Source organism: Paramormyrops kingsleyae, chromosome 2 (assembly GCF_048594095.1).
Source record: "Paramormyrops kingsleyae isolate MSU_618 chromosome 2, PKINGS_0.4, whole genome shotgun sequence".
NCBI lineage: Eukaryota > Metazoa > Chordata > Actinopteri > Osteoglossiformes > Mormyridae > Paramormyrops > Paramormyrops kingsleyae.
Genome location: NC_132798.1, coordinates 31,880,689 through 31,896,972, shown reverse-complemented (window position 1 = coordinate 31,896,972; position 16,284 = coordinate 31,880,689). Strand labels below are relative to the sequence as shown.

The window sequence follows — 16,284 nt, the reverse complement described above, 5'->3', positions numbered from 1 at the left end:
GTGTGAGGGGGGTGTCTGTGTGTGTGGTGTGTGTGTGAGGGGGGTGTCTGTGTGTGCGGTGTGTGTGTGAGGGGGGTGTCTGTGTGTGTGGTGTGTGTGTGAGGGGGGTGTCTGTGTTTGTGGTGTGTGTGTGAGGGGGGTGTCTGTGTTTGTGGTGTGTGTGTGAGGGGGGTGTCTGTGTGTGTGGTGTGTGTGTGAGGGGGGTGTCTGTGTTTGTGGTGTGTGTGTGAGGGGGGTGTCTGTGTGTGTGGTGTGTGTGTGAGGGGGGTGTCTGTGTTTGTGGTGTGTGTGTGAGGGGGGTGTCTGTGTGTGTGGTGTGTGTGTGAGGGGGGTGTCTGTGTGTGTGGTGTGTGTGTGAGGGGGGTGTCTGTGTGTGTGGTGTGTGTGTGAGGGGGGTGTCTGTGTGTGTGGTGTGTGTGTGAGGGGGGTGTCTGTGTGTGTGGTGTGTGTGTGAGGGGGGTGTCTGTGTGTTTTTCTGAGATATCGCTCTTTTCAATGTTGCAAAACACGGTTTCTCAGTTTTTGGTAAAACTTACATCATTGTAGTTCGACGAATCAACAAAGCATGTGGTTACAGTATCCTGGGACCGTTACTGTTTTCTGAACACGTAGAGGGTTGAAATCCAGAAGACAGTTTTATTGTTAATTCACCACACTGCAGTAGAACGGGCCAGTGAAATGAAAACAAATGTCTTTTTCTTTTTTTTTTTTTAAATCCCAAAGATCCCTTTCTTTTGACGTTGATCTTCCATGAGAACCTTCCCACCCCCTCAACCCCCCAGCTGGATTTCAGCACCTTCCCTCCCTGTCTTGGGATGAGATCATGCCTCCCAAAAGTGACTTGGGGCAAAAGACAATCCTGCTGCAAACCCAGGGCCCTGGGGCTTTAATGGAGGGATTATGTCACTGCGATTCACAGCAGGGAAGAGCAGGTCACTCAATGCCACCGGCCACGGACCCGTGCTGGAGGGTAGACAGTGGCTACTAAGTTAATGTTTACACATTTTCAATGTTCATCATAATTAGGATGATAATGTTTCATATGGAGATGTGCTGTTTAGCAATGCAAACAAAATCTAAGTTCAATGTTTGAAAAATGCAACTTGGGAAAATGGGAATATAGAGAGACAAGTCAGTACGTTTTTTTAACGAATAAGAACAGCCTGCTGCCTTTTGGGATAATAAAAGTCTGCGTTGGTGTTTTGAAATCTTATCTCCCAGTGAGTTTCAATAAAGCCCCCCAAGCCCTTTTCTGGAGACGTGTTGGAGGCTGTTGGGCACCTGATTACTTATTGGCTTTCAGTCATTTAAGCAGGTGTGGAGTGACCTGCTTCCCTGTTTGTATGGGATTTTAATGAGGTCAGTATGGCCCCGGTGATGAGAGAATAGACCAGCACCTACTCCTAGCACATCTGGTCCAGGTTCCTTTGCATGCAGAGTATCTTCATTGTGGACTTGGTGCTCGTTGGTCCCCCTGATAGGCACCCCAGTCTGCTTGTGCATTACTCACACATGCTCAGTGGCCATTTTATTCGGTACACCTTCTTGTTAAGTACAAACATCCCACACCTCTAAGCAGTGAACAACGCACTTGAAACAGAATAGATACAGAATCTCACAAGAGGTTCACTATCCGCTCAACTCCACAATGGAGCAGCTAAGATCTGATCTGAGAGCTGTTAAGCGTGATATTATTGCTGGTGTCAGATGTGGTGGTTCCAGCATTGCAGAAATAGCCACTGTCCTCGGATTTTTATGCGCTACAATGTCCGGAGTTTACACAGAGGTGGTGTAAAGAACAAAAAACATAGAAAGGCATCTCCAAATACACAACTCATGATGGGGTTTTGGGGACAAAAGTCTAGATATTCTGTATTAGATAATCTGCAGGTAGAAAGGCATGATGTCTCATCTTGAATCTTGCCTCCACTGTGTGTGTGTATGTGTGTGTGGAATTTGCATGTTCACCATCTTGTCAAGTGTGTTTCCTCCCACAGTCCAAAGATGAGCTGTCAGGATAATTGTGTCTCTAAATTACTCAGTGTACCATTGTGGCTGTATCCCAGCTCTGTCCCCTCCTCAGCCTTAGCTAGGTGCCAGGTCTGGTACCCTGACAATTGGCTGGTAGAAAGATGACTTAAAGTAATCACTATTTACGGTAGTGTTGTGCATCTAAAAAGTGTAACTTTTATACATTTCAATACTATTTAAAATATCAGTAACAATAGAAGGATAACACTACTAACAATTTAGCATATTACAATATGATCATATTTTATTATTAACTGATATTGTTATAGTACGAATATTAATGGCTTGAATAATTATCAGCTCTTTAATAAGGCGATGATTTGTATTATTTTTAGCACTAGCTTTTTAAAGGACAATATGTCGAATGATAATTATGAACTTTACAGACTCAGATGTGAGTAATATTTTTTTTCTGAAATATCACAGTAGTATTAAATCTGGTGCTGGGGGGGAGGAACTAACTGAAGATACATTGGACACCATGAAACACGTGATACGCTGTGTCGTCTCTTATTGGTTCATTCATATAAAAATACATCAGTAGCCGACTGGGGGTGTTGTAGCTGTCCAGAGGCCAAGAAATAGATCCCCTTATTCAGTGTAACGGAGATGTTAATAACAAATGTATGGTCAGAAAATCAATCGAGGACTTACACATGATGATACATTTGTTGGTCAGGTTTTATTACTTTGCCACGTAAATGTAAGACGATGACGCGCGTTTCGGCGGCGGAGGAATACGGCACGGCCGTGTGGCGCGTAGTTTGAGTCGCACTGCTGCGCTCGGCGGCTCGGCTTGGTCTCCTGTATTGTTTGTTATATGTATAGTTACGGGGGTCCGCCCTATATATCCATTTTTACTGGCCCTCGACGTTTTATTGTTTTACTTTTTTATTTATTGATAACGACTTCGCTCGCAGGTAAGATCCTTTCCTTAAAGAGGTAATGTGTTTAGCTTGTTGCGTGGTTTACTTTAGCCAGTCCGACTTGTTCTGTTAACTGGTTTAATAATAACATCATTAACATGTCTCGTGTAAAGTAGTAATTTAGTGTCCGTGTGTAAAGTTTTAGATGAGATTACTGTAGCGTCCTGTCGGTATGTCGGCCCGGCGGCAGTCCTCCGGCATGGGCAGCTTAGCATGTTAGCTAGGTGTCCGGCTCTATTTACAGCGTTGGCAAGAGCTATGGGGGCTGTTATTGTAAGCTGTCAGTCTCAATCGATAAAGTGACCAGTATGCCGTGGGTTGCGTCTGTCTGTCTCCTGGTGTCCGAGAAGCTAACTCTAGGTGGCTTTTGAGGTCTCCTGTGACTGTGTGGCTTCGGGTTGGCAGTAAAAACGCTTTGTTTCGTAGTCCAGTTTGAGAGGCGGCCGGCATGGAGGACGTCGACGTGCTAGGGCAGGCGATGGCTGGGTCACCCGAGAAGAACCCACCGCTGGATTTTTCACGGGTCACCCCCTCCCTGTTTGGCATTTCCACAGAAAGCTTCATCCCTTCTAGTCGAAAGAAAGGTGAGAGTGCTTCTCAAGGTTTTGACATGGCACGAAACTAACAGCTCTTGGTTTGAGAGCAGCAGCCCTTTCTGGAAAGATACTGGAGTTTACAGCTGCTGCTGTGTGTCTGAACGATGATACTGTGAGGTGGTGTGTGGGAAGTGGGTGTTGAGTTAATAAATAATCCTGCAGTGTGCTGCACCCATAAGGGCCTCTCTGTGTTATGGTTCAGGTTAGACTCACCAAGGTGCTTTTATTGGGTTGTTTTATATGGTTGCTGTGAAGGGATGGGGAAAAAAGGACCAAAAACACTAAGCAGAAGGGCCACAGGGGGCAGCTGTCCTTGACTTCATTCAGCAGCATCAAACTTTATGCATTGAATGTATCGCCATGAACCTGTATGCAGTGGCTGCCTCCTTTGATGCTTTTGCTTTTATTGATTTCTGAAGTCGTCTTTTCTCCATTTCTTTAGATAAGTCCCGATTATCACAGCTGAAAGCACGACGCAGATCCACCATCGGTGTGCGAGGGTCTCCCGAAACCAACTCGCTGATCCGCTACATAGCCCAGCAGAAATGCCGGACGCCCCCAGTAAGACCTGCGTCTCTGGTCTGCGTGCTCCCACAGACGTATGATGTGGTGTCTTGGTACAGCAGGGCTGCCCCGGTGCCTTTCAGCCTGTGGCCCTGTCATTTCTGCCTTTCTCTAGAGTCTCCCACCCAGCCCCTTCATTGGCCATGGCTTCTCCTCTCTGAGGCAGAAAATGGCATCCTTCCAGAGCCTGCTGGAAATAGATGAGGTTCCGAAAGCAGAGTTGCTGCCAGCAGTGGAGTGGACAGAGGTCTCCAGTAAGAGTCGGGCTTCTGGGCTTGTCGCCGTTGCTTTGGTCCTTAGTCATAAACATAAAGCCTTGTGTGTCCCCATTACCCAATATGCCATGACTACACTAAGATGCCTTTTTTTGTTTACTACTATTGGATTTTACCTCGGCACCATCTAGAAGGCTTCTAATTAAAGTTGCATGAAACTTGCAGATGAGAGCAGTGCTGTGACTGCAAAGGAGAACATGGACCCCCATGGCTGCCTGGTTTTGGCTACGCCTCCCTCATATAAGAAGCCCCGCATGGAGTGTGTGCAAGTCAGCCCCCACTTCCCAATGTTCAGCTCGCTGCCTGTGCCCGGCGCCCCAGTGCAGCATCCGGGGGTAAATGAGGGGGACAGCCTTTCAGGACATCCACCTTTTCGTATCTTCGCCCGTGTTGTGGTTTTTGTGCACCACAATGCTGCTGATGTACTCTGAATGACCCGCTCTGCATGCATCCCCCCCATGTCATAGCCCCCGCTGGACGCTGTGGTGCCGGATTGCCCTGAGCTGGAGTACGCCATATGTGAGTCTCCACTGTCTTGCAGTGCTGCCGATCCTGGAGGCTTCGACCCGAAGCGGCTCCCTCCTGCAGAGGCTCAGCAGGTATCACTGTCTTTACATGGCCTAACCTGTAGGATTCTGCCTGCCTTCTGATGACCTTCATGGTGCGTTTTTCCATACTGCAGGCTCGCTCTGCTGGACCCACATGGCCAGATTCTAATGGTCTTCATAAGCCTGATGAGCCAAGTGCTCCCCGCAATGGCTCCCTGATGTTCCTGTCACCTCCCGCTGATCACTCCACATGTAAGAATGCTGTCGGTGACCTTGCTGTTCCCTCCTTGCATTCTGTATCACGCTTGCCGGTGCTGAGATGCATATGAGCTGAAAACTCTGAGTAATAGTCTGAATGCCAGCCTTCTGTCAGTCTGGGTTGTAAGAGTGTTCTGTACCATGGATCCGGGGTCGATTTCCCACAAGGCCACATTAGCAGTCTGCGCTAAGGAGGCCCACTGAACATGAAACTTGCTTCTGTCTGTTTGGGTAGTGGCTCAGCCCCCTCCCCCCCTCTCTCCACTCTGCGTCTGCTTTCTGCTGGGTGCCTTTGGGGCTGTGGGTGGAAAACAGAGGGTAGCATCGCTATGTGCCTACTGCGGGCTGATGAGTTGTTTTAGCGACATTTCGGTTGGCCCTGTCTGATGATGGCCTTCTGTGTAAGCTGCAGGTGAGGTGACTGCCGCAGCAGATGTTCCGCTGAGCACCAAGAAGCGTGTGCGATTTGGGGTGCCGCTGACCCCGGAGTTATTCGACATGATGTTGCCCCCCAGCACCCCGCTGCAGAGGGGGGGCACGCCCGCTCGCCTGATAGCCTCGGCGGGGCCTCAGCTCCGTTCGCTACTGAAGACGCCGCACAGGTCACCCCAGCATTTCCCTCAGCCGGACTTCGGCAGTCCCTCTGAGACCCGAGAGGCACCAGCTGAGATGCAGTTTGACCAGGCGGAACACAACAGACAGGATGATGAGGTGCAAATACTTACAGGCCCCTATTGGCTGTTTAGGGCCTCAAGCTCCCTGCCTGACTGAGCATGGGGAACTGATTTGGTGCCTGCACTTTTCCAGTGTCCACAGGTGTCCCTGCTGGATGTGACTGAAGACAGCGAATCCACCCTGAGCTCTGCTGGTACGTGCAGCCGGCTGAGTTCTCCTGTTGAGTGCCTGAGATTTTTCCTCTAGCTGTTGCTAACATCCAATATGTAAACTTGATCTGTAAATATACTTCAACAATCAATTTCATTTATTTTTTTTTCGGTGTAACTTTTGCAGAAAACCACCCAATCTCCATATTGTACAGTTCCACATTTTACGAAAGACAGAAGCGTGATGCACTTGTTTGTTGCACTGCCCTCATTCATCCCAGTTTTACTTCCTGCTGGGCATGCCTCCTGTGTCAGTGTTGCAGTCACCTCACGTTCCCGATCCCTCGTGTTTGTTGCAGATGTGGCCCCATCACAGATTGCCTCGTGTCAGCCTCAGTCTGAGATGATCCCCCCTGTGATGCTGCGGGATTCCCTCGCTGGGACTCACCCTGGTGTGACCTTGTCCCCTCCTCACTGGTTGCCTCTTCCTTCACCATCTCTGCAACCCTCAGTCTGACGTCCGAGTTTTTTGTCCGTTTCAGAGTCGGAACCCCCCAGCGCCTTGGAGGAGCCCCCCATTGACACCGCCCCAGCTTGCTCTCGAGGCAGGAAGCGGAAGGTGAGCCAGGTTTCGGCGTGGGTATGGGGGAGGGACCCTGTGACATCCCCCCCCCCCCCCCCCCCGGCTTTGTCATAGTGGTGAACTTTGGACCAATGTCAGCTGCTGATTATGTTCTCGCTCGCAGCAGACAAGCAAGAGCCTCACGACCAGGGAAAGGGCGAGTCGTACAGCTGCGGTTTGCGCATCACAGAAGATTAAGGTCAGTGTCTTTCTGTAGGAGCCTGTACAGGGAGGAGCCCGGGTCTGTGATTGGAGAGGAAGTACTAGGGTGACCTTCTCACCGGTGACAGAGTGGGCAGCCAAATGGAGTATAAATACCATCCACAGCTGAAAGTGCTGGAGTTGTATCCTAACTCAAGTTATCTTCTGTCATAGTTCCAGTGAGAATTGGTTTCTGTTGCTTGGAAACCATTTTTATTAGTTCTGCCCAGGAGTCACACGCCTGTAATGCAGAACTGTCACATAAAAAGATTAAGAACACAAGAAATTTACAAAGGAGAGGGGTCCATTCGGCCCATCAAGCTCGTTTGGGGAGAACTTAACTAATAGCTCAGAGTTGTTAAAATCTTATCTAGCTCTGATTTAAAGGAACCCAGGGTTTTAGCTTCCGCTACACTAGCAGGAAGACTATTCCATACTCTAACTACACGCTGTGTAAAGAAGTGCTTCCTCAAATTTGTTTTAAAATGTTCTCCTGCTAATTTCCACTTATGGCCACGAGTTCTAGTATTTAAACTAATATTGAAATAGCCATTTGGCTGAACAGCATCCAGACCCGTTAGAATCGTATAGGCCTGTCCCCCCCTTTAGTCTCCTTTGCTCAAGGCTAAACAGATTCAGCTCAGCTAACCTCTCCTCGTAAGACATTCCTCTAAGACCAGGAATCATTCTCGTAGCCCTCCGTTGCACCTTTTCTAAGGCAGCAATGTCCTTCTTAAGGTATGGTGACCAAACCTGCACGCAATATTCTAGGTGGGGTCTTACCAAGGAATTATATAAATGTAACATCACCTCCCTTGACTTAAACTCCACACACATAGAGATATAACCCAACATTCTATTGGTCTTTTTTTTTGCTTCCCCACACTGGCGAGAGTGGGACATGGAAGCATCAACATACACACCGAGATCTTTCTTGTAATCAGCTACCTTTATTTCAGTGGAACCCATAAAATATCTGTACTTTATATTTCTGCTCCCTTCATGGATTACCTTACATTTATCTGTTAAATTTCATCTGCCAAGTATCAGCCCAGTTGCTAATTAAATCCAGATCCCGTTGTAGCCTCTCTGCTGATGGATCAGTATCTGCTACACCACCCACCTTGGTGTCGTCTGCAAATTTAACCAGTTTACTGTATGTATTGGTGTCAATATCGTTAATGTAAATTAGGAACAATAGTGGTCCTAAAATTGAACCCTGCGGTACCCCACTATAAACGTAGGCCCACTGTGACATTGTGCCTCTAATAACTACTCGCTGCTTCCTGTCAGTTAACCAGTTTTCGATCCAAGCTGCCACAGTTCCTAAAATCCCTGCAGCTTTGAGCTTTAGCAAGAGCCGTTTGTGGGGGACAACATCAAAGGCCTTCTGGAAATTTAAGTAGATCACATCGTAGGCCTTTTTGTGATCAATTTCACTTGTAGCTTCCTCAAAGAACTCAAGTAGATTCGTTAAACAGGATCTACCTCTCCTAAATCCATGTTGGCTATCCCTCAATGTTATTTGCATCAATTCTCTGCAATAAATCTGAAATTAATTGGAGGTGGGGGGTGTTCTTAATGTTAAACGTGTGGTTGTAGTAGCTAGGTGTGAGTGGTGTCGAACACGCTTCGGCCGTATTGACAGTCCGCTCACGGTGCTCTTGAGTAGGGGTGCAACGATAAACAATATTCACAGTTTGGTACCAATCTGTTTTGGATTCATGGGTCAGTGCAATTCCAGTACAGCAGAGAAAAGGAATTTGTTTTGAAATGATTATTAAAATTACAAACAGTATTAGAAGCAGTTACCAACCAAGTGCCGTGCCTGTACTCTGTCTGAATAACAAAACCAAACAGACAGTTATTTGCATGTTGTAAAAATAAATAATTAAAATTGCATCATAACAATCATAATGATTGTAGTCTTTTGTCTGCTATGGAGTATGCTTGTATGTCTGTAGTAATAAATATCCCAATAGTCTGAATTCCCTGTTAAAACTTGGGTTATGATTTATCATGAGTTAGCGCAGTGTTTCCCCAGCCGGTCCTCAGGGCACACTGGACGAATCCACATTTTTGTTTTATTCCAGATCCCAGCACACCTGTAAGGTAGAGTTTATGATTGCTTGGGTCAGGTGTTCTGGGAACTGGGATAAAACAAAAATGTGGACCTGTCCAGTGTGCTCTGAGGACTGGTTTGGGAAATGTGGAGTTAGCATGTTAGATGTGTTGCTAGCAACATATCAGAGCGTGTTAGAACAGAATCATCAGTCTTGCAGAGGTGGGACCAAGTCATTGTTTTGCAAGTCACAAGTAAGTCTCAAGTCCTTTCACTCAAGTCTCGAGTTAAGTCCCAAGTCAAGACATGCAAGTCCCGAGTCAAGTCCCAAGTCCTAAACTTTGAATTTCGAGTCCTGAACAAGTCATTTGACCAAATATGTTATTTTATTACTAGGTGGTAATAAATAATTTTCAGAAATTATAAATGCTTCTAAAAAGGTGTATTTATTTGACAGCAGCAAGTTCAACTGAACTTAATCAGAGAGAAAAAGGAGTGCTGACATTGCATTTCCAAGTAAATATTAACCCAGTACAACAGCATTATTTTTGTTACCAGGGATGACCATGAACTGTGAGATTGAAGGCTGTTGGGGTTCAACTGTGATGCTTTTATTCATCTGGTATTCTTCAAACCTGTAAGAGGTATTCATATTAATCAGAAGTTGGAATATGCCTTAAAGCCAGTGGTAGAATGTAACTAATTCTTTAGAAAATTATAGTGAAGGTGTTACTTTGGACTGGGTAATTCTTAGGGCATTTTTCACTATTTTCAGAATTTTTCAAATCAAACAACCAATTAATTGAAAAAATAATAAGCAGACTGTTTCATAATAAAATAAACATTAACTGCATTGAAAATGGTACAGCAATACAAAAAAAAATCTCCACGGTAACCAACTACTACAGTACAAATCTGCTTTTAAAATAACACCAGGTAACACCATAATATCTGATCATATATACAATAGTATAACACATATACAATATAGTCAATTCTGATCATTCAAGTTTATTTTTTTAAGACCTGATTATGGTGCTACCATCTGCCAGCTGTGTATGTCTTGGGTGCAATGACTGTCTCGGCTCAGGCTCAAAACACAGATAAACCGTTTACACAGTAATCAGTGTAAATTAAACTATTTCAATGACGGGAGTAACGGTAACGTTAGGTTACCTTGCGATTTCACTGCTGCGATCGAGGTTAGCACATTGTAGTGCTAGCTGTCTGATTAAAAGTAGATTTTTCATCTTATTTCGGATTTACATCTGTGTGGGAACCCGTAATACTTTTTTCAATGTATGCAAAATGACTTTCCAGCCACATGATTTAACTAGCAAGCTAGAATTCGCCAAGCCATTAGGCTAATATTAACTAGACATTATAGTCACTATACATTAGCCTCGACTTACCTTTCTTTGTGTAACTTCAGATGTCGAACGAAGTTGGATGTTGTAGCCTCTCTGTCTGTAATTTTTGACCCGCATGTTTTGCATACTGCAGTTCGTTTCTTGTTGACCACCTCATAATTTGTGAAAGCAAATGAAATAACCCTAGGTATCATTTTTGTCAGACTGGCGCTCTGCAAAATCACGTTACTTCATGCTTCGCTTGTGTTGTGAGTTGGGGATTCTGGGGAGTTCGTATAAACTGGCTGGAAATGAATACAGTTAACATTAATTAATTCAAGGAATGTATTCGTTTTTAAAATAAACTTTTTGTTTGGTGTAAGGTCAATTGGTGTATCAAGTCTTTTCAAGTCAAAAGGTTCAAGTCCAAGTGAAGTCACGAGTCATTGGTGTTAAAGTCCGAGTCGAGTGCCAAGTCTTTTGTGATTTTATCAAGTCGAGACCAGTGTCATTAAAATTGAGACTCGAGTCTAACTCGAGTCCAAGTCATGTGACTCGAGTCCACACCTCTGCAGTCTTGGTCTTACTAACTACTTTCTCCCCAGTGTTTGTGTAATTTATTGGGAAACCAAAATGTTCCCAAACTACAGCATTAGCCATAACCAACTTACCCCCAAAGTAAGAGTGATGTTTTTTGTGAATTCATGTTCCGTTCTGTGTCAAGAATTGTATTCATTCGTTTCATCGTGCGTTTTGAACCCAAAATGATGTAACTAAAAGGCACGTGACACATATGTGTATGTTACAGCCCTACTATCTCTGATTTACACATTTAGGGAAGACTGGCCGCATGTAGTGAGGTGGCTGCTCAGCTGTGTCCCCTGTGCTGTGCAAACTCAGTTGTCTAAGAAATCTGGTGGTTTTATTTGTGGGATACAGTGGTACCTCAGAACTCGAATTTAATCCGTTCAGAAGTCTGGATCGAACCATAAAAAGTTTGAGCTGTGATTGAATTTTCCCCATAAGAAATAATGGAAAACCAATTAATTGGTTCCTGGCCCCAAAAAATTACACCTAAATGTTTTTTTTTTTCTTCATTTAAACACAAAATGAACTGGATAAAACAAGAGCATATACTGTACTAAACACATCTAAGCGCATTTATCAAAACAGTCATTTGTAAAGTAAGAAAATAAATGTATCCAAACAATTTGTCCTGCTCCGATCGTCCGCTCCTTCCGTGTGCCACGCCCCATCGTTAACCCCGTGTGGAATCCCCGTGTGATCAGATGTTTCTGGTTGTTGTCATTAGTCCTCTGTATTTAGTCCGCGTTTCAGTTTGTTTCCCCAGTCCGATCATTATATTGTCCGTCTGCGTTTTGCCTGCCTTACCTGTAATTAAACCCCGTATTCCCCGATACCCTGACATCTGCGCCTTTGTCTTCGTTCCGTCGTGCTCGGCACAACAATATTATTATGATTAAAAGTATTAATGGTTTATTATTAATATTAAAATAGTGAAGAAAATCTTTATTTTTAAATGTATATTATCATAATTACTGTTGCTGTCTCATTGTCTAAATGTATTTTTACTGTCTACACTAGCTGAATACATATTTAAACATGCACGATGCTATCTGCGAACGCGAGGCTGAGACTGAAGCGTTACCCTTTGTTTCCACTGAGAGACGTGCCGCGTGACTCATTTCCCCGCACGTACAAGTTCTTAGGTCGGCATTCACGGTTTGACTTCTGAGATTCAGATTGAGCTGCAAGTCTTTTTTTTTTTTTTTTTTTTTCTCGAACTGGTTGGTTCGACTTTTAAGAAATTCGAGAAATTTTAATGAGTTCGAGAACTGAGGTACCACTGTATATTGTTCTCAAGATTTCAAAACACTGGTATACCATATTGCCGTAATACTAGGGCTACGTAATGCGTCGTGTCAGCATTGTCTTATTGTGCAGCCGCAATAATCACATTGCATTTGTCGGCAATGCTTTGTGTCTGACACAAGCTGTGGCAAGACCACCATCTTATTTTGCACTCTATTGGTGTATTATGTTCTGTATGGCAATAGTTCATTTCAGGTAATTTCACCTTTTGTGTTTTATAAATATTGCAGTTACTTGTGGAAATCTAACATCACGATGTGATATCACGCGTCCCTATGTAATTCACCCAAGCTTAGGATTTATTTTTCCCCACACTGATATGGCTTCCAATCCACTTGCTGCTTATCTGCCGTGCTTTGCTGGAGAAGTTTAGTTTGGATGCCTTGTGCTGAAGGGCAGGCCCTGTTCACATCACCCTATTTAACCTGCTGTACTTGCGTACCCCCAAAGGGAAAAATTTCATATGGGATGGCAAGAGATTTTGGAAGGGTGGTGTGGTTGGGCAGTGTGTGGGAGGTCTTATAGAAATACAATTATACTTCTATAGCTAAATGTACTCCACAAAAGATCCACAAATACATTTTTACAATATTTATTTTAACAATGTTAGTGTTTCTTTATTGCTTTGGAGCATTTCTCACATGACATTTGCAGCACAACAAATGTAATCCTTACACCATAATGTCACTTCTGCACCCCAGAACATCTCAAATTTATAAATATTTTAGTATATACACGCAAATGGTTTTGTTCAATTGTCATAATTTGGTACAATTTTCAGTTGCTTTAGTCAAGTTAGTCAAAATAGTGTGTAGTTTACCATTGTAGTAATTTTACAACCAAAACTGTATATGTATGTGATCACTGTATTAGCCACCATGTGCAAAACAGCTAACCAAGATTTCAAAATGATTTTTAAAAATATATTTTGTAAATTTTAAGTGATATACCTTGTTGTACTTTTGGTTCCCACGGTAGATGATTCTGTTTTTCCTCCATTGGCATTTTTAGTACATGCCAGTGCTTTCTCTTGCCAGTGAACTTTACATACTGTAATGTAGAAGCTTGCAATGTTGAAACTGCTATTTGACATGAAAGAAACTATTCATGTCTTTCTAAAGAAAAATGATCAGTCACTGACAATGAGAAAATGGAAACCGACTATCATTCAGAATTACGGAGCTCAGGAGCATACTTACACTGACGCACTGACAATATATCTAAGCATTTTGACTCATGGTTAAAACAATGCTTATTGTACTTCTCATTTTGGTGGCGCTGACTAATTCATTGGTGGAATTATGTGCTTCTGAGACATGAGTTAATTGTTTTGGGTAAGTTATAGGCGCTAGCAGCTAAACCATAGAGCTTTGTTGTATGCTTGAATTGTTTTGAGAAATGCTCATACAGTCCTGAGAATGTTAAGTGTGTTTCATGAAATGTGCTAAAGCAATCAAGAATTTGACTTCCCCAAATTTATCTTAATCTGCAATAGGAACGACAGAACATTGTTCGTGCAATCTGGTCATGTCTGACCACCTTTTTCAGTTTAAGTTGATGGTTGCTATTCTGTGCAACAGAACGTTTCACAAAAATATTCAAATTAAGTGTTCTTCCATGCTGATTCTGAGAATAGATGCCTCAGACTGTCATCTGCCATGGCTGTATGGGGATTTTTTTATTTTTTTATCCTCCTGCTTTTTCCAAGATTCAAAGCTCAGACACTACAGTCTCCACTGGCAACCCACTGTTTCTACATTGTGGATCCAAATATACCAGCGTTTCGCAGCTCTTTTTGTCTTTATTAAAACTAAAGCTAGCCCTTTAAATGTAAAATGCTCCTGGAAATCACGTCTTTGATCTCTGTTTAGCGAGTGACTTTAGCTTGCATCTGTCTTTCATTGCCGTAACGGACTCTAATTGTTGGAATTGCCATTATCATCCAAGCCATATATTGGTAATTTAGCATACATTATATTCATTACTAATTTAACTTTGACTAAAATTTGTGTTTGGTTAAATTTAAATCGGCAAAGCTCGGACTTCCCCTTAAAAGGCAGCGCAAATCGGTGGCTCCTCTTCTCTGCACCTGTATGCAAGCAGGCTCGCACTGTGCACCTTCTAGTGCAGTGCTGTAGCTAAGTTTTTGCAGGACCTAAGATTGCACTCGGATGCCACCAGCTGTCATGGAGAGTCGTCTTCCGGCTCTGAACAGATAAAGGGTTAAAGGTTGTCTTCCTGCAGGGCTCCTCGCGTAAGAAGCACTGGGGCAGCAAAGAGGTGGACCGCTCGCTCTATGGGAAGAGGGACTATGCATCGAAGAACCCCACGTTGAGCCCCATCAGCGAGGCTGTGCTGTCTGCCAGCAGCTCGCCTGCCCCGCAGCCTGACCACTCCAGAGAGCAGCCCTCAGGTAACATGGCCTCTACAGAGGAAAAAGCCAAAGATGGCATCGCCGCCATCTCACCATGGCTCGTTCCCCTAGGAGAGATGGAGAGGCCTGCCTTGGAGGTGCCTGATGCCACCCCCGGCCCCAGGGGTTCAGACCTCACTGCCAGTGCCATCACTGCAGCTGCTATGTGGCGAAAGCGGTTTTGCCCACGTACCGAGGGTCCCTCAAAGGTACACTCAGATGACATGGCAGGGGGCACGTTGGAAGAGGAGGGTCCCTCATCTGGCCTGGACCAGCAGGGCAGCAGGGGGTGTAGGAGGCGGCCAGGTGTTGGCTGCATGGTCGCCATTGAGATGGAGCCAGCTGATGGGACCGACGAGGCCCTTTCCATCTCCCCCACTCACTCCAGTGGCCCTGGCAATCCTCTGGAGGAATCCACACAGGTGAACTCTAATCCACATAAAGAGGGAGGTGATGCTGATTGGCACATGCTGCAGGAATGTAGTGAACCGGGAACTGATTCAGATACAGTAGCTCCTCCACAAGTGGGTGGAAGCCTGAGTGAGATTAGTGTGAATAAGATGATAAAGAGAAGTAGAAAGAGGAAGGGGTGGGGTGGGAACAGTCATCGGAGGAGCGGCCGGTTGCAGGACAGCCAGGTTCACATGCTTGCTGAGGAGCAGATGCCAGCCCAGCAGGTGCCTGATCCCTCACTATCAGGAGCACGTGAGGAGGCGAGATGGGAGGGTGGGGCCGTGATGGGGGTTCCGTCAGCTGATTCATCCGAGGTCAGCCAGGATGCTGGCAGGACTGATCAGGGGCTGCCCTGGCAGCTGCCGGACTTCAGCATTGATGACGTCCTGCAGCATCCCTCGAGGGGCCGTCGCTCTGTCCGTAGGAGCCTGCGGAACCATGCCAATACGGACCCTTCTGAGGGTGGGCTGGCTTGGGTTCTCGAAACCTCTCCAGACCTCTCTGTGAACAGGTCACTGCGAAGGGGAAGCAAACGCTGGACCAGACCTACACTGCCAGAAGAAGCAGGCCTCTGAAGATGCCTCTATGAGTTCAGATAAATGGTCTTCTGATTGAAAAGATTTTCAAAATTTGTCCAAGAGAGCAGTTTGTTTGTAAATAAAACTTTCTTGATGTAACTTGATCTGGAGAGATGTGTGCTCTTAATTGAACAGTTTTGGGTAGCCAATCAATGTACAGTCAGTCTTACTACAATGCATTATGCCACACTGCAAATCAGTTTTCTCTCACAATTGATTTATTAGTTCCCAAGTCCATTGCAACGCAAAATCGAATTTGTATTTCCTTGATTTTCAGTACGAGAGATAAGCACTATGTAATCTAAATTGGGATATGGTCAAACACTACTTGCACGCAAAAAGTTATCTAAGTGAACGATAGTGATATCCAATTCATGAACAAATCGTTCTTTTGAATCTTCTTATCAATGAATCGATTAAACTGGTGTTCCAATGTAAAAGAACATTTTGTTCATTCATGCATTGCATTGGTCAAAATCTTAGATTCTGAAAATATTTAGACAAATTCATATAGAACACAGCAGGCTTTTTAAATTCATTAACTTTTTGTAGTCTGTAGCTATGTTACTTTCAGTGGCCCTCCGTATGCTGTAATATGTTGTATTTGTGCTCTGTGTATGCCCAGCTGCATGGTGGCTGTGGCTCAAAACTCCTGGCTAATGATGGCCAAACGCTTCATGAACCATTTGCT

The 16,284-nt window shown here is 44.6% G+C and overlaps 1 protein-coding gene across 6 annotated transcripts; it reads left to right on the top strand.

Moving 5' to 3' along the window:
* The first annotated feature begins 2,554 nt into the window (after window positions 1–2,554).
* cdca2 (cell division cycle associated 2) lies at window positions 2,555–15,697 on the top strand. Of its 6 annotated transcripts, none has more exons than XM_023812289.2 (14): window positions 2,555–2,951; window positions 3,389–3,541; window positions 3,996–4,114; window positions 4,233–4,371; window positions 4,558–4,727; window positions 4,860–4,991; window positions 5,075–5,192; window positions 5,605–5,909; window positions 6,006–6,066; window positions 6,382–6,474; window positions 6,565–6,641; window positions 6,769–6,843; window positions 14,394–14,562; window positions 14,635–15,697. In XM_023812289.2, the coding sequence occupies exons 2-14, from the start codon at window positions 3,406–3,408 to the stop codon at window positions 15,588–15,590; spliced, it is 2,550 nt and encodes an 849-aa protein (XP_023668057.1). In that variant the 5' UTR covers window positions 2,555–2,951; window positions 3,389–3,405; the 3' UTR covers window positions 15,591–15,697. The 6 variants fall into 6 exon arrangements, with proteins under 6 accessions (XP_023668057.1, XP_023668059.1, XP_023668058.1 ...); XM_023812291.2 differs by having other exon boundaries at window positions 3,384–3,541; window positions 5,611–5,909; XM_023812290.2 differs by having other exon boundaries at window positions 3,384–3,541; window positions 6,772–6,843.
* Window positions 15,698–16,284: the final 587 nt, after the last annotated feature.